Below are 22,900 nucleotides of genomic sequence, written 5' to 3'. Positions count from 1 at the left end.
GAGTTTGCATGCTCTCCCTGTGGTTTCCTACCACAATCCAAATGCATGCAAGTTAGATTAATTGATTATAAATTGGTTGTAGGTGAATGGGAGCAGGAATAGCCTAGGGACTTGGTAGGCTGTACTCCTCTTTGATAGGCTTCGGCCTCCTGGTTTAAAAAAAAAAAAAAAAAAAAGGATAAACTGAACTAGGTGTGACTAAATAATCTTAAAACTAACCCACACAAGTTTTTGAATGTGGAAAACTAAAATATAAAAAAAAAGAGAAATGTCCTTAAAGTTTTAGCCTTTTTCAGCTTGATAACATTTGTCCACACTACCTGTGTGACGAAGCATAATATTCAGATTTTACCCAAATCCTACCCCTGAGAAACACCCTGTAAATCTAAACTAATAAGACTAAAACTGAAACTAAACTAAAAAAAAACTACAAAATACAAATAAGCCTTTTCAAACATTACCAGCTACAATGAACTGCAAATATTCAGAGGAAGATGCACAACCAAGTCTGGAGCCAGATGCATTCATGACACAGCAGTCACATTAACAGTAAAAATTTTATTGTCTATGCAACAAAAGTGATCCCTTATAGTTAACATCAGAATATGACGGTAATCAGTCTGTATTTAAATTCACTTTGACAGCCGGTGCAGTTACATTAATACAAGTGCATTTATTTAAGACTGCAGACTGAAGTTGATCTGGACGTGGCCTTCATGTCGAGCCACATCTTTGAAAGTCTTACAGCATCTGATTTTTCTATTATAAAATAAATTACAGGGGGAAAGAAACGCTGAACAGACCTAACAGAAGACGAGAAAAAGAAATATGAGGAATGTGTGTCGTCATCAAAAGGCGTTCCAAGTAAAAAGTCCTCTCTGTATTGCTCGAGATGTGTCGTAAGGGCAACTTCTATCATTTAAACGATTTAACAGGTTTCTGGAGAGAGAGGAGTATTGCTACAATCACTATGACTGATAATTACACAATGCTGCTGCTGTAAAAATCAGCAGCACCTCCACATATAAAAATAAGCCTATAAAAAGCTGTGCAATACATCTGAACATTCAAAAATCACACAGCTACTATAAAACATGATCAAACTCTAAAATTTAAGGTTGTGCATGTACCATTTAACAGACCCCTGCAGGACGACACTTAAATGCATCGTGAGCTTCAAACTGCAGCTGTTCTATCGCTGAGGTTTACACAACATCTGGAATGTCAGCAGGCCGGAGGTGGGTCCACTTCTTTTGTGTAATTGTTACACAATTACACAAAAGAAGTGCTGATGCGCTAAACCTGACTTTTAAAGACGCCTTGGCAGAGAGCAAAGCTACACCTAAGAACAAAGAGAGGGCGGGACACTGCATCCACCCCCCCTCCTGGGTGGTGCTATTTAAAGTTTGTCCAGTTGACTTCGGAGATTATGAAGATTTTGGGGTGTGTGTTTGTGGAATATGCGACGAGGGAGGAGGCAGCTGCAAATTTAAAGTCTTCCATCCCTGGCGTCTCCTATGGCGCCCCAGACATCAAAGACGAACTCGTCGGGAAAGGCGAAGTCTCCGAGGGTCTCGTCTAACGCCATGGCGAATTCATCCGGGTTTTTCTTGTCGCGTCCGACCTCGACCATTGTAGCAGCTGGAGAGAAAGGAGGAGATAAATGAGCGTCGAGACTGAGAATCCTCTACGAGAGCTCTTAAGAAGATGAATTCAGGCATTACGCAAACTGGAAATATTTTATTTCCTTTTTTAAATGAAATCCATCTATTGCATTTAAGGCCTTTACACACCGAACGTGTGCAAATATTTATGCTGATGCTCTGTAATTATTATTCGGCTTCCCTAGATGTGTTCCCAACTCTGCCATCAAGAGTTCAAACTGCCTGACTGACATCTTGAAATTTGTATGAAAGCAGCAGTTATAAAACTGCAACAGAGAACTGGTTGAACCCCAAATCTCCATTTATGAATTTTCTTGTTTAGAAACATCAACACCAGCTCATCATTCAGGGGAAATATATTTCTTAGCATGTTCTTAAAAATCTGGTACCGGGAAGTGTTGTAAATAAGAGTCCAGGAGTTTATAAATAAGAGAGTGAGAAGATTTTCCAGCACGTTCTGAATCTGGGACAGCATCTTACTGTGTGATTTGGTGGCTCAGCATTCCCTATGCATTCTACTATCTGCTAATAAAATGTCGCCTCGGTTTAAATCCCACATTCCTGCTTCTTCAGCCTCAGCCGGCGAACAAGCACAATAAATTTCTTTGTTTTGTTGTTCGTTTGTTTTTTGTCTCTGGGGTTTGTGTGTCATGCAGTAACTGTCAGAGTGGACACACAGTGAAACCTGAGTACTTCAGCCACAGCTGGATATTAACTTTTAACTATTTGTTTGTTTAAATATTAATACTTTAGAACAAGTCTAATTTTCTTGCTGATGTTTTTAAGTGAAATAGATGTTTTTTTTTTGGTATGTCTTCTTTAAATTGTCCTTTGCACTACACTCTTGGAAATACAAAACCTTCATCAGCTGATCAGATTGAGGCCTGTAATCCCAAAGGAACTACAGGTATGATGGAATTTCACAGCTTCCTGCTATAATCTTGCAGAATATGAGGACCTTAGACTGATGAACTGATAAAGACCCAGGGCGAACAGTGGGTGCAGTATGATACCCGGCTTAACATTTATTTTGGGGCTTTATTTTTTTATGACCCTTTATTCTTGACAGGCCAGCAGAGTAGTAGTAGTAGGGGGAAAAATAAAACTTTAAATTAGACAATCCTTACCAAGTTCAGTGTCTCTGATGCCCATGTAGCTCTCCAGAAGGTCATCGACTTTCTTCACGGCCTTCTCCTCAAATTCTGTCGGCTAGCACAAACACACGACTCAAAGCGTTAATCCCCGAGCTCCGTATTACGTTCACTACTCTACCCAGCCCTTGTACAAGGACACCTGACAACAGTGCCTTTGTTTCATGCAGATTTGGACATTAATTCAAAATAAACACTTATTTCCTCGAGAGAAACGCACCTCATCCTCTACGGTAGCCGGACCTTTGGAGCGGAGTCTCAGAGTCCCCCTCCCTGTGCCGATCTTATTTTCACCGGCAGGTTTGGCGCCCTTTGACCGGGGTTCAAGCATATCTGTGAATAGAGAAGACAATATTAAGTAAAAGACACGGTGTGCGTGTGTGTTGTTCTGAACTTGTAAACCTGGTAAAACAGGTTTGATTTTGTAAACTGTTTATTTCCCTGAAAGGAATGCAGAGCCCACGCTGCAGTGTTTAAACGTGACTGCATTATGAAGTTATCAGCGACATGAGCCTGGTGTCAAAACGTAGGTAAAAGGAGATCTTTCATAGGCCGCACCTTGTTTTGACAGGATTGTGACATGACACTGAAACAACCTAAACTCAAACACATATGACAACTTGTCCAAGAGAGAAAGTGTACTTGTATACTCCTCAAAGTTGGCCCGCAGTCTCTTTACCATGTGTATCAGTTGTTTAATGTGCTGAAGCTTCTGAGTCGATGCTGCTTCTTACTTACCGAAAGCCTTCATGGGCTCGACCAGTTTCAGGGTGAACGGCTTGTCTTTGGGCAGGTCTTTAAGCATGCGTGCGACCTCGTAGTGCCGCGTCCCGACGATATTTTGCCCATTAATGCACTCTATATGGTCGCCAACACAGATCACCTTCACATTGTCCGCAACGCTGCCGTCTTTGATACGCTGCCACATACAGAGAGCACAGAAAAAAGGAAACAAAAGTGATGTAATTACAGGATGGCATAAAAGCTACACGGAAAGCTGATGTTTGAGGGTTTCGTTTTTTGTTTGAAAGCAACACTAGTGCATGTGGATCAGACCGGTATTATCCGCTGTTTGTGAGCCTGTGGATGTTTAAATTATACATACTTCTGTGGAAATCCGAAGAGCAACAAAGGTCACTTTCTTCCATTTTTAATTAAAAGAGTAAGATCCAGAATAATCCTTGAATGTCAGTATAACCAGGGTCTGAGGGTTTTTTTAGAGGAGGTCATGCTGTGGGTTCAGGTGGTGGTGAATCAGAATCATAAAACTACTCTTAGAGCCTCTTCCCTCCATACGTTTCACACAGAGCTATAAAACAAGCATCAGGGGTAGACAAGTGATCCTCACAAGAGATCACAACTCGTTAAGGATGTGAATTAAGAAACCGAGAGAAGCTTAAATCATTCAATTTCCATACAGATTAATAATGAAAAAGTCCAGCAAGTTAAGTCCGACTTAATTAAAGATCACTCAACTTACAACGGCATCACCTCACTGGCCCACAGGCTGTAGTGTTAAACACAGTCAGGTCATCAGGATGCAATGCTGTTGCAGCATCACATGATGGCACATGTGAGCAGGCCGAGACTTTATGATATTATTATACAAGAGACCGAAATATGATCTCTCTGATTCAAATGTATGTGTTGCTATTTATGCGCTTAGCTTCACATTAACAGAACATTTAGTCAACTTTTATATATTTAGCATATTTATGTTACGTTTTCTTCATCTCGTTAATTGTTTTTGTGTGTGTGTGCGCGTGCGTATATATATATATATATATATATATATATATTTATTTATTTATTTTTTTTTTTTTTGCAGAAAAACTGAGAAAAACAACTTTTTGGGAAAAAATATAAATACTGGATTACAGTTAGTGTTCATTATCAATGAAGACTTAAACCTCAGAGGGTTAATAAGCCTTATTTTCCATTTTATTAAAACGTGTCATGCCTAATAAATCTTTTCCCTAGTGCCCTTAATGATGAATTTTGACACCTCAGTAAAAATAAATAAAGATGTCATTTCTGATGCACACCCAGAACCAAATAAAAACCAATCTATCCCAGAGTATTCTTGTTCTAATGAACCGATGTTATTCTGTATGTACTCCTGGTCTCACAGTACAGCACCGACTGACTCCGACCAGAATAGAAGCAGGAGTGGGAGGCCAAACTGACCAAGACGACATGCACATCCACAAGTCTATAGGTTGAGAAATAAATCAGCTGGCAGCTTCATTAAATGGTACCTGCAAAACATCAGTGTCACCGCCAGTGGTGGAAGAGATGCCTCCAGCATGCTGGCTGGTTTTTAAGGAATGGTTCATGTGGGCAAAGGACACAGGAAGGTGAAAACCGAGTAAATAAAGACTATGATGGAGGAGTGCTTAAATGGTCTGTCAGTTCAGTCTGAAAAATATGATAATTTGGAGGGGTTAGTACTAAAAGGGAATTTTTTTTTAACAAGGAAGGTTATCACTGTGAACTTTGCAAACCATAAACTGTGGATGCCGCTCGACTGGAGCTGTTCTTTGTGTCATTGCCCTGTTGTAGGAGGAAACTGGCTCCAATGGAGCTCCAATGGCTTTAATGCAGAGGGCAGGTGATTGTGTCCAAATTATTTTAGTCAAGTCTGCACAGGTTTTCAGAATCAATAAGAAAAGTGAACACAGGATAGAAGCAGAGAAAAAAAACGATGGTTTGCAGACGACCTCGATGTGAAAAACCTCCACTGATTTGAGTTTGACATCATTTGTCAGTAAAACATGCCAGCACTGGTGAAAGGGATTGCTAGCTCGGAGGCATATGTTTCCAAGAGCTCAGACAACTTGGATCCACTTCTATGAATTGGATTCCCATCCCGGTTCTCAACTCTGCTCACAGCTTGTTAGAATGATATGAGCTAAATCACCATTAAGCAAAAGTCAATGTCTTGACTACATTCCTCGTCTTATTTGAAACTCATTTGATGAGTGAAAGTATGTTTTGTTTTGTTTTTTTAAATATTAGCAACATGAAATTTTCTGGGTGATCCTGAACTTTTGAGCAATAATTTATATTTTAAGATTATTTCTTCACATGTATTTGAATCAAAGAGTGAAAAAAGACATGACATGTAGTGGGAAGAGAGTAGACGACAATACGAAGCATGCATGTGGACAGTGAGACTCAAAGCAGGAACCTGCGCCAGTCAGCACTTACATCCATGTGACATGAACACGCAGCTCTCAGGTTATTTAACTTTACTGTTTACTTTATATATTATGAGCGTGTGTTATTTAAGTGGGTAAAGCTGAGAGCGTGTATGTCATCATCACTGTTCAGTATAATACTTGCTGTTTGGGTTGCACATGTTCGTGTGCTGTTTTTTTTTTTTTCTTTTTGTGGAAATCAACTGTTCCAAGATGATTTACAGGTTCATTACAAAAATAATCAACATGTTTATTAAAGGGTTTATGCACACGTTCTTTGAACATTTATCTTGCTCACAGTATAATGAGCAAGATAGATGTTCATAGAGCCGCCAACGTATTGGTACACGTGGTATCACACAGTGAAAATACACCAGTGAAGGTTACAAAAACAAAACAAAAGAACAAATCCATACAATCAGTGGTTAGTGTGTACTGGTCTATCGTGTGTGCAGGTAGTCTGCCCTGCTGTAATGCTGGCAGGTTGGAATCAGTTTCTGAGGAAGCAGATACGTCTATCCTGGTTTCTGGTTGTCAACCAGGTCGTCGTCAGTCTGCCGTTATTATTCCAAATAACACTGGTCCAAGCATGCTACTGGGAAGAAATTTATATTTGAGAATCCTAGTCAGGCTGCTGACCAAACTGTGGTGCCTTTTTACAAGGTTGGGTGTGTTTGACAGAGTGGTCATTTGGGATTAGCTGGATAAAGGCATTGTCACTTCTTTTTGCGTTTTGAGACACAGGACGACGCTATAATCAGTCAGGTGTGACCCAATCCCACAAGTTGGCGACCCTACATGCATTAGTACGACTAGTTTTATTAGTAGAGAAAAGCTCCTTCCAAATTTGGATTTTCCAAATAAATCCATCAGAGAAAGATCATACATGCCAGGCTCCTTTCTCTTATTTTGAAAATTCAGTAGCTGCTAACCAGCTAGCCCTGGCACTTCCCCTCCTGTGACTACTCTTGTAGCGGTCCTTGAGCTTAATTAGCTGCTCCAACTCCACCATCTTGGACTGCTGCTGGGAACAGTAGTCCTCCACCTGCTTTGGAGGTCGACTGTGAGCTGGAGTCTCACTCAAACCGGACCCTGCAGCAGGTGGAGATCTGGTTCTTGTGCACAGAGCAAACAGCTGCAGTCCGAAATGGTGAAGCCGGACGAGAGACTCACTGAAGAAGCACCTCAATATATTAATCATTTATTATTGTCACAAAGTACCCGGCAAACATAATATTTGCAGAGGATAAACTTAATTATTTTTCACTGCTTAATATTTTACTGAGAAAGCTTGTGCAGTGTGAAATGAGCTGCACAAACACACTGTATATGTAGGGGAAACAGATGACGTTCTTCTAGCCTTGTATTAACTAATCACATTACATAACTCCACATCAATGCAAATTAAAGGTAGATTGTGATGCATTCACTGTGAGGAGCTCTGCTCCTTCTTCTTACCTTAATGAAAGCGTAGCCGGCTCCGTTGTCTGTGATTGTGAGGCCCAGAGCATCTTCCGATTTATAGACTTCTACCTCTTTTTTTAACCCTCTAACGTGGGCGAAGATAAAATCCTCGAGGCCGATCTGCCCCCCCAACAGCTTATCCATGTCTATCTTGTGTGTGTTGAGAGTGCAGAAGAGGATCTGTAGACAGAAAAGAAGCAGGAACATCATTAATATGTCACATGTGAGATGAGGTCCATCCAAGTCTGCATCTCGTATAATTAAAAATTATTTGAAAAAATTATTTCTGTTTTTAATCACAGCATGAAAATTGAGCTGAACTCCAAAATCAAAGTTGCTGGAGTGTAGATGACTGAGCTGTGTCACTGTGCTAAATGCAGAAGTCATCAGGGAGCTCTGTGTTCATAGCAGCTGCTAAGTTATGCGGTTATGCCCTCTGCCACCCCACGGTGAAATCGGTGATAGTCCGAGCTGCATTTTAAATCGTGTTTGAAGCAAATGGGGGAAATGACCTTTACTCCTGTGTAGCTTCACACCTCACCAGGACAGAAAGAAGGGCAACACGATCACCAGAAACATGATAGACCAGAAGGAGCCTGATTTAACTCCTCTTCAGACAGAAGCTGGACAGTGAGACCCAGGAGGAAGAGTCCAGTGCTTGTGAATCATTTATCCTGCTCTGACTCACCTACACAGACATTTAAGCTGGAGCTAAGTTCTGCTTTTATCCAGATTTATTACCAGCGCTCATATTAAAGTGGTGCATCATTCTTCGACTGCGGGATCAGCTTTGCAAGAGAAAATGATCCAGGATTCAGAGGCTGACTTGCAGATCGGGAATGTTTCGTACAGATTTATCTGCAGGATGACCTTTGTGCACCAATCAGTCACTGGCAGTGAGGCTGACCTTGTTTGGGCCTCTTTGTCCTCCTGTGTACCGACAAGTGCTATTCACACACGCATTGGCTGACGCGGCCTCTTTTGGTTGCCTTGGGTTACCAGACTATAAAAGAATTTGATTATAATGGAGGGAGGCCAGTGGAGGAGAAGGCAGAGAGAAAAAGTAGAAGTACAGGAGAAGGGGAGGCGATGGGTGTACTGTAGCTTAATTGACAGCTTTTTTTTTTTTTAAACCCCCCCACCCAGCCCAGGCCAGGGTGTTACCCCCGCATGGGTGGGAGGACTGGCAGCAAACGCCTACGCCCGATTACCGAGGCTGCCGCCTGCATTAAGCTGCTTCTGTTAGAGGCAGGCAGCTCTCAGCACTCCTCTCCTCCTGCTGGGCCGCCTGCTGACGCTGCGAGTGTCGCTACTTTGCGATGAGCAGCATCACGCGCTCTCGCACAGCCTCTACTCTGACGCCCTGACTCACAAGAACAGATACTACACCTCCCACGGCCTTTGCCACGCTCACCAAAGCCCCGATAACCACATGGAAAAAGGGCAAGTCAAAAGAGAGGCGCTGCAATCTGCTCAGCATCATCCAAGACAAAGCTAGTCATGTGTCCTTAACAAGAGGATTAAAAACTCACCGAATCAGATTTAAGTTACAATTTAGAGACAAAACTGTGTCGCGGATCAATTCTTTGTGGTAATATAATGCAGGTAGTTTGTGTAAGAAAACATTTCAGTTGATATACGATAACATACGATATACTCATTTTCTCTACTGACTTTTGCTTTTAAATAAATTATCTGCACTCAAAAGTCTAAATTGTTGACATTCCGATAAAGATAAAGAGTAACAAATATATACATATACCTACCACAGGCATTTTCAACCAACGTCTGCATAAAATCACACAGAAGCTGAAAAGTCAAACTACTCATACATATTTAAAACCCTGAACCATTGACATCTGTATCTAGTTTGTATCTTTTCTTTTTTCTTTTTTTTTTTTTTAAAACAATCATTAAGCTATAATTTTTGTTTAAAAAAAAAACAAAACAAAAGCTACTCTTGTAGAGTCCAGGAATAAAAGCATGGAAATATGCATAATAAAACCACTTTAATATAGATGGAAATAGACGTGTGACTAACCGGCTATTAACAGAGAAAGAGAGCAGCTGAAATGAGAAAATAACAATTTCCACCTTTTGTTCTCCACATCTAGACTGTATGAATCAGATCTATTATCCTCGCTTTTAAAAATATATATATAGAAGGTAAGTCTAGAAAAATAGAGCCCCTAATTGCACCTGCCTCTGAAGTATACCCCGGCATTGAAGCAGTATTGACTCAAAGCTTAGGAAACCTGTTTCTTTGGCAACTGAACCGCTGCCAATTTACAGCCTCTTCAGCTAGCCTCTAGTCTTTTAACGGCAGAGCCGAGGGTCAGAAAGATTACAGAGGAAGCATCAAGCTCAAAGTGGGATCTCACTCATACGTAACGCCTTCATAAGCTGCTGTGTTTTTTTTTTACACTTTCCATCTTCTGCTGTTACTTTTTTGCATTTTTAGGGCTTAACTGGGAATGCTGAGCTAAGCTCTGTGTATTGTGGTGTGGCTGTTTTCCAGCAGGAAACCACATCCATCAGCATTTAGGCCTGTGTGATCATTTACCTAACTGCGGATGTGAGACTCTTCAGGATGAAGGCTGAGGGAGGGGTGATTTTGGAAAGGTGGTGCAGAAAAAGCATAGTTTATTATGAAAAGCCTGTTTTTAATTAACTGAAACATGATCTTTCTGATCCCGGCTGACAAACAATACAGCCCTGATCGTGTGGTCCAGAGTGGAGAGGGCAGATGGGTCATTCTGAGTCAAATCAGCACCAGTTTTTTGCTCAACTGCCTCAGATTAGCATAAAAATATTATGCTACAAAGTCTGAACATATCTATTGAGTGTGGGAAATCTTAGCTTCATATATTCAATTGTTTTCAACATATATTTGGATTAATGGTCTTTGGATCCCCCATCACAACACTCTACTGGGGGATACTTTAGGCTGGACACCATCACACATTTTGGATATCTTACAAGCAAACACCAAATCTTTCCAGAAAAGTCAAATTGAAGATGTTTTTTTTAAATACCACAATGAACTTGAATGAAAATACTTCGACTACTTCTACCATCTTTAAACTAGTTCTTTCTACAGGTCTTCAATTTCCAAGTAAATTCAAGTTCTCAGGATTCGATGTTGAACTTCAGCTACTCTTTCTTTTCAGATTGCTGAAGTCCATTTAAGTTTTGGATGACATACCTTAAGTAGTTTTATAGATAAAGTGATTTGAAAAAATAAAATAAAATAAATAACTTCTGAGAAAAGGCTGGAAAAACCACCAAAGTCTCCAGAGAATTATTATTATTATTATTATTAGCAAACTAATAAGTATGGAAAGCTAACATTTGGTATCATCACTTCTCTTTTTTCTGTTGTCCCAATTCACAACATCAGTTGTTTATTTTACCTGCATATGTCACATTAATTGAACTTATTTTCACCCTTGCTGTCCACGTCCCAACAGTCGGGCCAACCTCACAATATTAGACCTGCTTTTTACAGTAATCTGATCCCTGATGTTTTGCCTCACAGATATTACTTTAAATACACTGGCCTCATAATTTAAATATAACCATCCGCCACTTTGACACCACACACATGACAGAAAATAAAGAAAAGCAGGATAGGTCCCTCTTTAAAAGCATGTGCTGACTAGAATACTTAAACTGGCATTAGTTCATGGGGATGGACGGGTAACGTAGGTTTATTTTAATGTAAACAAATAGATGTAAATGTTCTTTTAAGGAACATTTCATTTACAAAACAGATGAGCAGCCTTGGCTATCTTAAACACTGCCTTTATTTGATAGAGAAGGACAGGAAAGTGGGGGAGGAAGACGTGCAGCAAAGGGTTTGGACTCAAACTCAGCTGGTGCCTAGCTTGAAATGGCTTTTAAAGAAATTCTTCCATTCATATTCACATCTGTGTAGCAATGCTAACATCACCTGACTGGGAGTATTAGTACATTCTACTGAAAACCGTCAGGTTACTGTGACCCAACTGCAGCTTCCACATTTATAAAACCATCTTAGTGTGCCACTTTGGAGCGTCCAGCTTTCAGTCAACACGTCTGACAGCCCTGCTCTGGACGGAAAACAGATTCGATTTTTATACAGTGTGAAAGTGCACTGAAAATAAATCATGTTTACCTCCCAGGTTAAAGATTAACTTTGAGGAAGACGGTTCATTGATGTTGAAACACATTCTTAGCTTGATGTGAAACCTGGACAGTAAGTTTCCATTTAAGTGTCTCTAATTTCCTGAGAATAAGCTGTATTAGTTGAAATTAAGCCAAGTTTAGCTGGTTTATTGGTGAAGAATAATTGATGAGAAACAGTCCACAGATACCTGGATGTGTTTTTTTTTTTGTTTTTTTTTTAATCCACTGCTTCAGAGAGCTCACGGCCTACAGACTCGCTGTGAAAGGCTGTTAAACAACCTGAGGTTAAACTCTCCTCTGGTGCACCACCACACCCATCATAGATGATAACGAAAACTAGTTTTCTTTTCACCCGTGGCTGTTTTTGTCTCCACACGGTTCCTCCAGAGATGCCGATGGAAAAATGAAGTTGCCGTGACAACAACTCCACCACAGCTGGTAAACAACCACTTAAGTCGCTTAAAAACAAGCTGTGGTCCAGTGAAGAGTGAGCACACACCTGGGGTCTGTTTCTGCAGCGTCGCACTCCTCGTTAGCTCGTTTCTTGCGGGCATGCGATGAGCACACAGACAAGAGTTCCTGCTAATTTGCTTATCACATGTGTAATGAACCACTATTACCAGTAAGCTCATGTTCCCTGGAATCGTGTTGCAGGATCATTTAAATGCATGTTATTAGAAAGCAAAGCTGGGGGTGTTTAACTTGGCCAGGTCGCTCTTATAATACTGATCCCACTGGGACGTCCCGATAACAGTTTCAGCTCAAGAGGATTGATCGTTATGAAGGTTAAAAAATAAACTTTGGGGAAATAACCCACCAGCTGTGAATAAGTTACCCAAATAAAAAAAAAAAAACAAAGCCTTAAATTAATCCCTGCTGAAAAGACTTAGCTAAATAATGATCATTATAAGCTTCATAAAAACAAGTGGCAGATCTGATGGCCAGGATCCAAGTGGCCAACTACTGTATAAATATTGTACTTTCACAATGTACTTACAAGGATCAGATGTGAGGCGAAGAGTGTATTTGTGTGGCGTCTAATGCCAAGATTGGTCCCAATAAATCCAACCTAAATCTTGGCATTGCTCATAAACTGCACTGTGTTGGCACATTTCTTCTTGTGCGACTCACCTGTTTTGATTTCTATAAACTAAAGCTAATCAAACAATATAAATGATTATTACTATTGCAGTCGGACGACCGCTGGCCACTTTCTGACGTTAAAAACCTCTGGTTGCCTAGGTAACCCACTAGTGCATTTACTATAAGTCAATCAACAGCATACTGCGTCCTCATTGGCAGCTCAAAGTCGTTGAATCTCATTCGCTTTCTGTGCGCTCTCTTGCTTTATCAGCATACATCTTCATAGTAACTTGGTGCAGAGATAAGAGGGCAACACATGCAAAACTGCTGCTTGCTTACCAGACAGTTCTTTGGAAAACAGCGCGAGCATTCCTGAGAAATGCCTCAGACCTCCGGACAGTAAAAAGGTCTGAATCGATAAGTAATAGAGATTCTTAAAAAAACAACAACAACAAAAACAACATATTTTGTGCACTTTTCCTGTCTTCTGCAACAAGTTTAAATGTTATTATTCTATAAGCCTCAATATTAACTATTTGAACAAGCTGACCTTATAATAAACTTGTAACTAAGCCCACATTTGGATTCTTTACCCACAGACCTTTAAAAATAAGCCCCAAACTGTCTGGCACTCACATAAACACAAATTTACTGTAATTAATCCGATCCTCCTGTGTCTTAGTGACAGAGCTCCGATACTGGTAAATTGTATTTGTGGACTTTCCTTTCTGGGGTTAGACTTTATTAGTACAGCAGCTCTATCCAGTCTTTAGTGACATAAACACTTTAAGCACACGTCACTTTTTGATTCTGCTTTGTTGATGTTTCACTCACCCTTTCATTCAAGTAGTAGTTTGTCAGTAAAGCTCATCTTATCTCATCTTATGCGAGCTCTGTTGTTTTTCAGCCCATATTTTTGTTTATTCTCCTCACATGATTTACAGTTTGATCATCTCAGAATAATCTGTCATTCAGCTGGGAAAAAAAAAAAGAAAAAAAAAAAATCACTGACTTATTGAACTGATAACCACATTCGTGTGAGTACTCAGCCTGACTGATAATGCCAGGGTAAATGAACACAGATAAAGAAAAGATAACCTGGCTATGTTGAGCTTGCTTCATAGTAAAGGGCCTGCGATCACCCTATTTATAACATTGAGTGGCAGAAATAAGTTAAAGATTTTAGATAAGAGTTAAAAAAAAAAAAAGCACTGATAGGGAAACATGTTCACTTCAAAAAGCACTCATTCCTCATTTCCTGTATGCAGGTTTGGTTGGTTTGCATACTGTTGAGGTAACAGGTCTGCATTATTTCTCACAATTCGATTAAAAAAAAAAACAAAGAAGAAGAAGAAGGACTTTTATGCATGAATAAAAGACCTACTAAGCATTCTAATCCATGTCATTTTAATATGGGACAAACAGTCTACAACTGGGCAACCTGAACTGCTGTTTATCCTGACTTGGCTTGTTTTTTACGACCTCCAGGAAGTGAGTGCTGGAGCCTAGTAACACAAACAACAGACTCAAGCCCAATCAAATAAGATTGTTTCACCTAATTCCCCTACTACACCACCACTACCCTCCACCAGCAGCACCAGATTAAGAAACGTCTGGCTGTGAACTACCTGGAGGAAAACAAAAACAACAAGGCATACGTCCATTTCGCACGACCGTAGCCCAGATATTCAAACTACAGGCAAATGGCTGAGTGCTTTCTGCTCATCAGGTGGACAAGAAGCAACGTCACAGGGCCACACCTGAGGCTGTAACTCACTGCGGGTGTAAGTCCAATAAACAGACTCTGACCTGAGCTGAACGAGCACGTCAAGATTGTAATATCATATTGGTGTATCATTTGTGGCTCATAACACGCATGCACACTTATCTTAGTCATCATAAAGCGTTTGCTTTAGTATGCGTTTAGCCATTTTTTATTTCGATTCCAGTTTGTTTGTTTTTTAATCTTCCTCTGCTCTTTGCTTTCTAGATCAAGTTACTGATTCTCGGCTTTAGTGTGAGATAAAAAAGTAACAAAGTTATTCCTCAGACATGAATGTGAATGTGACTTGGACAATATGACTTCGTTCAGCAAAAGCCATAGATGAAAGTTCAGTGAATGCCTGTCACCTGACCCACTCAGAATCAGCTGTACAACGACCAAACTGCACAAGTTTCATGTCTGCGATGCAGAGGAACAGAAACAAGCAGTGGTACCCTTAATGCGTCATCCTGTTTCTGATAATTTACCAGAGAAAACACCAATTAGGGTACTAGAGGTATGTGACGAAATTGCCACGAAAATTGACGAAATTGCCGAAATTGCCACTTATTTTTATTTACCACTGAGAGAACATATAGATCATTACGTTTAGATCTTTGATCTGGTACTCTAGTTCCAATTAAATCGAACTAATCAATTTTCCCTCTTGGTGCGGTTTGTTCGTGTAGGTGTAAACACAGTTAACGCACTCAGGTTTGGACCAAAACAACCACACGAGACCCTTTGGAGTGAGTGGTCTCGGTGTGGTTCCAAACGAACTTCAGAGTGGTTCATGTTTGGTGTGAACGTGATCCGATTCGAACTAAAATACCAGGTTTACGGTACAAGTTTGGGCTAAAAATGTCCTGTATTGTTTGTACTCTGAATGCAGGAAGATGCTAAAGATATTAAAAAGTCTGCACAAGCCGTGAAAGGAACGTAAATTCTCAGCGTTGTCTAATAGTCCAGAACACGTCACCTTCTCCCTGAATTTACTTTTGTTGCTCCCGTCCCAGAATCATCTGGCCAATGAGCGGCCTGAACATCCTCACGTGGTTTGTAGTGATGCATTTTGGTTTGCTCATAGTCAACTTAGATTTTTCTCTGCGTGAAAACAAACCAAACCAGGAGAAAAATGCACAAGTTTACAAACTCATCAAAACAATTTTGGACCAGAGTAAACATAGGTGTGAAAACGGCTTAAGAGTAGGGTGGGGCAGGTTTGAGATGTGTGTTTAAACTGTTTTCTTATCTTGGTTTATAGTCTGTACTGTGGTAAAAAATATAATAAAAAAAGACTCTTGAAGAAAAATTTGAGATTCTGTTTACTCAAGTTGTACAAAGTTGTTTAGTTTAGTTTCAAGCAGTTTTACAAAAGCAAAAACTGATTTTTTTTTTGCTTTTGATCACAATGTCATGAAAACAGGATATAAAACTGATTTTGTTGCAGGTTTTTAACAGAGTTTAAATCCGTTTTACAATCCTGAAAATTTCACGTAGCCATCTCCTGTATGTAACGATTCATGTGGGCTAAAAAAAAATGACTGCAAATATTCAAAGTGTGATGGCAAAATTTTGCATGGCTTTGTAACATATAGTCAAGTTATTGTACAAGAGGGGGGAGGAATCAGCTGATTTTGAGTGGGTCAGGTGGGAAACGCTGAATGATTTTCCATAAAATGACCCAGCTTCCAATTAAAAGCACAACAACAGAGGCTCAGAGTGAACTGAGACATGCCTTAATGCAACCGTTTCTTGGAAAGAAATGTGTAACCTATTATAGGCACAACAAGGAAGACAACACCACTGTTCATACTGTTCATGACATAATTTGTATCTGGTTGAGCCAAGATCTCATGTAACCTCACAGAGCGACTGGTTTACAAACAACCACAGTCTGTCCAGCTCCAAATAAATCAGCTTACATTATTTAGTCCTCCATAACTTCATTTACAAGGATGGTTGACTTTAAAGTATAAAAATATAGATTCGATTTAACAGTTTAGCCAAAACGTAACTGAATAAACATAAAAGAAAGAGTATAAAATGAATCGAACTAGCTGCACAGCTGTGACAACTCAAAAAACATTCTGATGTCCAAAACTTTAAGCAACACAATTACCCTAAAAATTACCTGAAAACACGACTTGACTCGCTCATATTTTAACCTTTAAAAAACAAACATGTAACTATTTAGTGGCTTATAAAAACATAAGACTACGCCTTTCAAAAAAGCAAAAAATGTTATGTTGATATGAAATCCAAAGATCCAAAGGTCTTTATGACAGCTAAACCAGATGGCACATCCAATAACGGCTGATAGTCGGTTTTGAGTGCCAACTGCATTTGACAGTTTAGCAATACCTAAAATCTCACAGCCTCTTGATGTACTCTTCAGGAAATGCTCACATCTCTTAAAGCGGCATGAAACAGCTCTTTCTGGCAGAGAAATACACCTCGCTGCCACTACCTTCAAGTACTTCCAGATAAAACTGGACTGAAAACTGCAAAATCATTTTATTTTTCCTCACAGAAAATGTTCATTCACTCAAAGCTCAAGCACAAAACTCTCCCGGTTAAATCATCAGTCCCAGTGAAAAACGGCTCTATTACAATATTTTGGATTCTCTGGTCAAAAGTCACAGGTATAGGTTTGAGAGAGCTTTATTTTAGTGGAGAAAACCAGCCAAGCATTGCATACAGATCATTGTCAAAACTGAAAAATCTGTCATTTTAATGGCTAAAGGACCTGTGGGGCTTATTGTAAACTGTAACTCATGCAAAGCTACTCTAGCACCGTCCAGAAAATAAAATATCAAGCTAGCACAATAGGTCAACGTTAATTAAAGCTGAAGACTAAAACATAAAACCTGTTGGTTATATCATCCATTTGGGTGGGGTGACAACAAGCTCCGTTACATTTCAGAAAACAATTACATAAACCGGTCTTAGACTTCTCTAAGTGTCATCCCCTTTTGTAGATCTCCATCAGAGAACACTGACTAGCTGATATTGAACAGTAAAATGTCCTGTCTGCTGTGTGCTTTAGAAATGCATAAAATAAAATACTAAACATGGTATATAAATAAAATGTATTAAGGTTACGATTACGCCGTATTCAGAGTGTACACTCCCAGATAAAAGATGTCACTGTTAATTTAATAGAGAGCTAAACAAAGGTGAAATAATACATGATTTTTTTTTTGTTAAATCTTGGAAACGTTGGAGAAAAAAAAACAGTTAGACTTTAGCAGTAATGGCCTTTTTTAAAATCTTTGTTTGTTGAGGGGGAGATTTGTGGGTAATTTACAGACAAAACACTTTGATGTCACAAGGAAAAACATTAATGATAATTTGGGCAAATTAGTTGAATCAGGGCTTTTCTAAATTCCCCATAGATGTGAATGTGAGTATGGATGGTTGTCCTTCACTCTGTGTTAGCCAGCGTGTACCGCGCCTATCACCCTATGGTAGCTGGGATAGGCTCCAGCCCCCCGCAACACTGATAAGGATAAGCGGAAGAGAACGAATGGATGGATAATTCGGGCAAATGCAACAAAATAAGATATTATACAGCAACCATACTGAATAATATTGTCTGACATTCTTACTTTGCTCCTGTAAAGCAAAACTTTTTTGGCTTTAAATTAGCATTACTGCTGTCTTTTGCTGATCCTGTTACCAGCCACGTTCAGACTGCAGTGCAACAAGGTTTGGTGGTGTTTACGGAAGGAGGAGGCTGCTTCCCTGGGTCCTCTGGGACAATTTATCTGCTTAGATTTGAGGCTGTGCCCACTGAGCCGGACACGAGGGACTTCCTGTGGTAAAAGCCGTGGAGTCCATGAAACATTATCACATCTAACTCCCTCGCTCTGTCTCCATTTAAATGTCACAGGTCTGATTGATAAGACATTTTGTAAATAAAAAGCCAGAAAAGAAATGTACTGGCTTTCTTTATATTCTTTTACAGTAAAAGAGAAATGGTTAATGAGTACCTAAAAACACTCATGGCTGTTATCAATGTGAGATAACTGCTTAACGGCATAACTTAGTATGTTGACATTGAGTAATTTTTTTTCCTGTGCTACCTGCTAGGCAAGCATTGAGGCATTAGCAGGAAATAACTCTTTATCTCTCAGTGTGACAGCAATCTAAATAAACTAGCGTCAATGTGAATCTCCGGTGATCCCTGTAGTGCAGGTTTTCTCTCGTCACCCTTTACGTGGTCATAAAACAAGTCACAGAGGAGCAGGTTTGAGGCTGGTACTTAAGCGCAGTGAGAGTTCAGTCTCTGAACGTGCTGTGAGGCAGTTGTTGTAATGAGACAAGTTCAAACAGAGGCAGGAGATTCCTCACCGAGGGTCATTCATGAACGTGACGGGACAAATGCCATTTAGACACAAAAACTGAGGGATTAAGATTAATTAAAGATAGTTTTATTCCATCAAGTCAGAGTTTCAGAGGAGCAGCACGCCATTATCAGGAGTATATCTACACATGACGTGATTCACTGTATACCAATGCTACTGAAACAAATTCCTTTCCAGTTACTGCGCGCCTGTTGAATGAGGTGGTTGTAATTGTTGTGTAACGTAATCTGTCTCGATACAGCTTCATGTCGCCATGCATCATCCTCTGAAGGAGGAAGGAGCGCGTTTCTGTCAGCGTGAATTTTAAACTGGAGCTTAAAATGAGTTGGTTTGCACTCACTAGTTTATCACTTTTAAACTTTTTTCCACCATGTTTGACTTTAATTCCTATTCTTCAGTACAAAGATGTGCATATACTCCCATATCATAAGTTCCGCCTACAATGTTGACATGCAGTGTTTGTTATGTCTGTGCTGAGCTAGAAGAAATGCAATTTCAGTCTACTTTGCACTCCTTGTTGCATGCCAATTTTGAAGCCATTTTAAAGGTACCAGTTATTAAAATACAACCCTGAAGAAAAGTTTGTTTTTTTTAATGGAAAGGCAAACAACAGACTTATGGTCTCATACTTGTTCTTTCTTGATCAGCACTTTATTGCTTATCCAATAATTGTTACATTTGAACAAAGCTCATATAGGCTTCACACTTTCTCCTCATGCTGGAAGAAAACTTTTTAGGGCAGCAAACAACAGGATATTTGACTTATTTTAATTTAAGACAATGTGTTTTATCTTATTTCAATTTAACACTTTTTAATTTAACGTAAAACTTTTTTTTTTTTAGTTAGTTTAGTTTCAAATTCTTCAGTTCCTGAAGGAGCTGCATAGTTTTTACAAATTGCATGGTTCAGAATAGCTAGAACTGTACTGTTGTCCCCAGATGGTTGTATTCAGTTAAGCTGGACTAGACTGTAATACAAACAGTTCAGTTTGTCAGCAATAAAACTGACTGAAGTGAGAGAAAGACTGAGGACTTTGTTATTAGATAAAATGAATACTGATAAAGTTTACCTTTATGGGCAGAATCTGCAGGCAAAAAAAGGTGATAAATCGCAATAATAGCTTATCGTGAGTTAAGTGTTGTGATAATATCGTATAGTCGTACCTCTAAAAACCACCCAAATGCTAAGTGAATATTTAAATTAGCCTTTCATTACACTGGAACCAAAAATAATGAACAGGATTTTTTTTTTTTCCTTCTAAGACGTGGACGCCCAGCTTGAGATGATCTGTGGGTCAGATCTGGTTTAAGGTCTGCCACACTGATGCTGCAAGAGATGTATGTAGCCACTGTTACATCACCGACTGGCTTGTGAAGCTTGAGCTGAAGGTTTTCAGTATTTCAATATTTCACCTCATATAAAAAAGCTTCACGCTGCGTAATAAAACCCATCACCTGACACCTACACTATCAAAACGGTCACTACTCCATTTGTAGGAAGCTGTGTTTCAACTTCCTTTATATAGAGGCAGGAGAGGAAGAAAATGAGCAAAATCGTAGGACTTCAGGGTCCGCTCTGAAAATATGTTCCTGAAATTTTTATTCCAGCTTCTGGATGTATTCCCCCTTGCCCTGCAGGCTTTTAGGAGTAAATATCTGTGTATTTCCAATGCCAGAAGGCCTAATATCAAAAACTAGTGATTGAAAAAAAAAATCACTGGGAAATTCTTTTTAATAAGAACAATGGGAAAAGGAGCCAAGAACGGTTCTCCATAGACTTCTGTAGAACAGTGAGTCTTTGAGTCGCACCCTGCTGGGTACTAATGCACTTCCACACAGGATTCCCTTTTCAGACTCAGACGCTACACCCATCGAGTTGGGTGTTAACATATTCAAATAGCATCAAGCTGAAAGCCAGAACCCAAGACGTCCTGGCAGGTGATTTCGGTTTAACGACATGATGGATGTTATGCACTTTACCCGTCAGGTAAACAAAAGACACAAATGCCACTAACGCTTTCCTTTTAAAACCAGAGCTTAAACTGTACAACTTCAGAGGAGGACGTAGAACACACTTTTGTCTTGAGAGCTTTCGTGTTTTACCGCAATAAAACAGCATCTAAAAATAGATGCATGTTCATTTGTAAGGCATCCAGTGACTGCATGTAGCACCCATGGTTTTACAGGGTTTAAGGTGTACAGAGTAGTACACTAGAGTGAGCAGGGTGTGTCTTTACAAACATGAGGCAATCATAGACTTTTAATGGCCACAACGCAATTACACTCTCAGAAAAGCCACTTATAAAAAGTGTTTAGCCCAACCTGAAAGAAGCAGTGAGATCTTTAAGAGTGGAAGGGGAAAGTCCTTATTCTGAAGAGGAAGTCACTGTAATTGTAAAACAACAAAAAACTAGTAATCTACTGGATTATATACACTGGTGATGTGAATAGTTGAGAAAATAAGTCAGTCTTGACATAGAAATAGGAGTTTGGAAATAAGTTTCTATGGTTTTGATATTGTGTCATTCCTCATATGGTTTATTTTGATTTTATATGTCTTGTTGACATGTCTGGGACTGTATTTGTGTCCATCTATTTTGGTTTTCTTCTTTGTTTTTTAAATGTTATATGTTCTGATAATCATGTCAAGTGTGTTTTGTTTGTCACACATTTACGACATCGTGAGCTGGAAGAAAGATCATTTCCGTAACTCAAAGTACTATTTATTCCTAAATACTTCCTGCCAACAAAGTCCTGCATTTACACTACTGTTGTGTATATGTAAACCATTTTCAGGGGCTCATAGCATAAACCTTGAAAAAGTTCAGCTACACTTTTTAAAAAATTTGAAAAGTACTTTTCCCCCTAATTTCTTAACTTTCTGAAATATTGGATCAGTGATTTCCTTTGAACCTTCCCAAGTATTTAAGTTAAATTACCTGTCAGGTTTAAAGGGCAAAACATTCGTGTTTTCCTAAACATCTACCAAGTGTGCTAGCATACTTCACGTACTCCCTGTAAAATCCAGCTTCAACACCTAAACGCAGCGCTAAATCACTGACACCCCCCACCCTTCCTGTGACAACAGGTGAGATCTTACCTCAGGTGGAGTTATATTAAACACCTCTGCTATCTTCGCGTACAACTCCTTGACATTGCCAAATCCCTCGATCCTGCCGGTGGGACTTCCGTGCGCCAGCTGCGTGTGGAAGACCAGTTTGGGCCGCAGGTTGGCAGGTGGCGCCGGGAGCCCCGCTCCATTCACCGCGGATTTACTCAAGCTCCCCGCACCTGTGTGCCCGCCGCTGACAACTTCGTTTTCCACCAAATGCTCCTTTGTTGACTTGTTTTTCTTCTTCCATGGTCCCAACGGCATTTTTTTTTCTTATTTCGGGTTATCTTTTTCGATGTGGGATGAAAAAATCCGAGCCTCTGCTATAACATTGAAGTAGCTAACCTGTTGAGTTCGTGTTCTCCTTTATTTGCTTCCTCCTTCCCTAAAAGCCTTTCTTCATTCCTTCCACCACTCTTCCTCTCCTCAGCTGGCCACTTCTTTAACTTTGTTCTTCGATAGCGACTCGGCCCTCGCTTGCAAATAAACCGTGTAAATATTCAACAGGTAGGGGGATGAGTTGGATAAGCCCTGATACAACCTGCCGCCGCTGCTCGGTCCTCGGCTAACAATAGCTGCTCTGTATGCCTATCAGCATGCCCTGGGACGCAGGCGCAGTGGGACGAACCAGGGCTCAAGAGGGAGGGAAGGATCCCTGGTGCACCTGTACGGCAGCACAGGGAGGAGCGTCACTTTTTTCAATTATTCAGCCTTTACCAAGACTTTACTCAAACCAAAACAGTAAGTCTAATACTAAAACTTTCCAAACGTGCCCAAATATGACTGAAACCCCGCTCTAAATGTGCGTTTTTGTCACATTTTCTCAGAGAAATATGTTTAAAGGTAGCATTACTTTGTCACAGAGGAACTGTAAAAAAAGGAGGGAACCATTACTTTAATCATGAGGGCAATCACGTGATTTTTCTT

General features: G+C 39.9%; 1 protein-coding gene across 1 annotated transcript; it reads right to left on the bottom strand.

Moving 5' to 3' along the window:
- Positions 1-538: 538 nt before the first annotated feature.
- On the bottom strand, positions 539-22,569 carry gipc2 (GIPC PDZ domain containing family, member 2). The gene is made up of 6 exons (XM_085439090.1): positions 21,962-22,569; positions 7,474-7,659; positions 3,554-3,734; positions 3,036-3,148; positions 2,792-2,873; positions 539-1,641 (listed from the first exon to the last, which is right to left on the bottom strand). The coding sequence occupies exons 1-6, from the start codon at positions 22,235-22,237 to the stop codon at positions 1,490-1,492; spliced, it is 990 nt and encodes a 329-aa protein (XP_085295216.1). The 5' UTR covers positions 22,238-22,569; the 3' UTR covers positions 539-1,489.
- Between the last annotated feature and the right edge of the window lie 331 nt (positions 22,570-22,900).

Source organism: Copadichromis virginalis, linkage group LG18 (assembly GCF_057382275.1).
Source record: "Copadichromis virginalis isolate Kocher_CV1m ecotype Utaka linkage group LG18, C_Virginalis_male_GT1.1, whole genome shotgun sequence".
NCBI lineage: Eukaryota > Metazoa > Chordata > Actinopteri > Cichliformes > Cichlidae > Copadichromis > Copadichromis virginalis.
Note: the sequence above shows the minus strand (reverse complement) of the source record. Positions and strands in the feature narration are given on the sequence as shown.

What these genes read in the sequence shown, in the direction of transcription:
- gipc2 (XM_085439090.1), bottom strand. Translation starts at nt 22,237, where the DNA reads ATGCCGTTGGGACCATGGAAGAAGAAAAACAAGTCAACAAAGGAGCAT. An exon ending in TTAATATAACTCCACCTGAG is followed by an intron (nt 7,660 to 21,961) that starts GTAAGATCTCAC and finishes TTCTGTCTACAG; the next exon opens with ATCCTCTTCTGCACTCTCAA. An exon ending in CATCAGAGACACTGAACTTG is followed by an intron (nt 1,642 to 2,791) that starts GTAAGGATTGTC and finishes CTTTCTCTCCAG; the next exon opens with CTGCTACAATGGTCGAGGTC.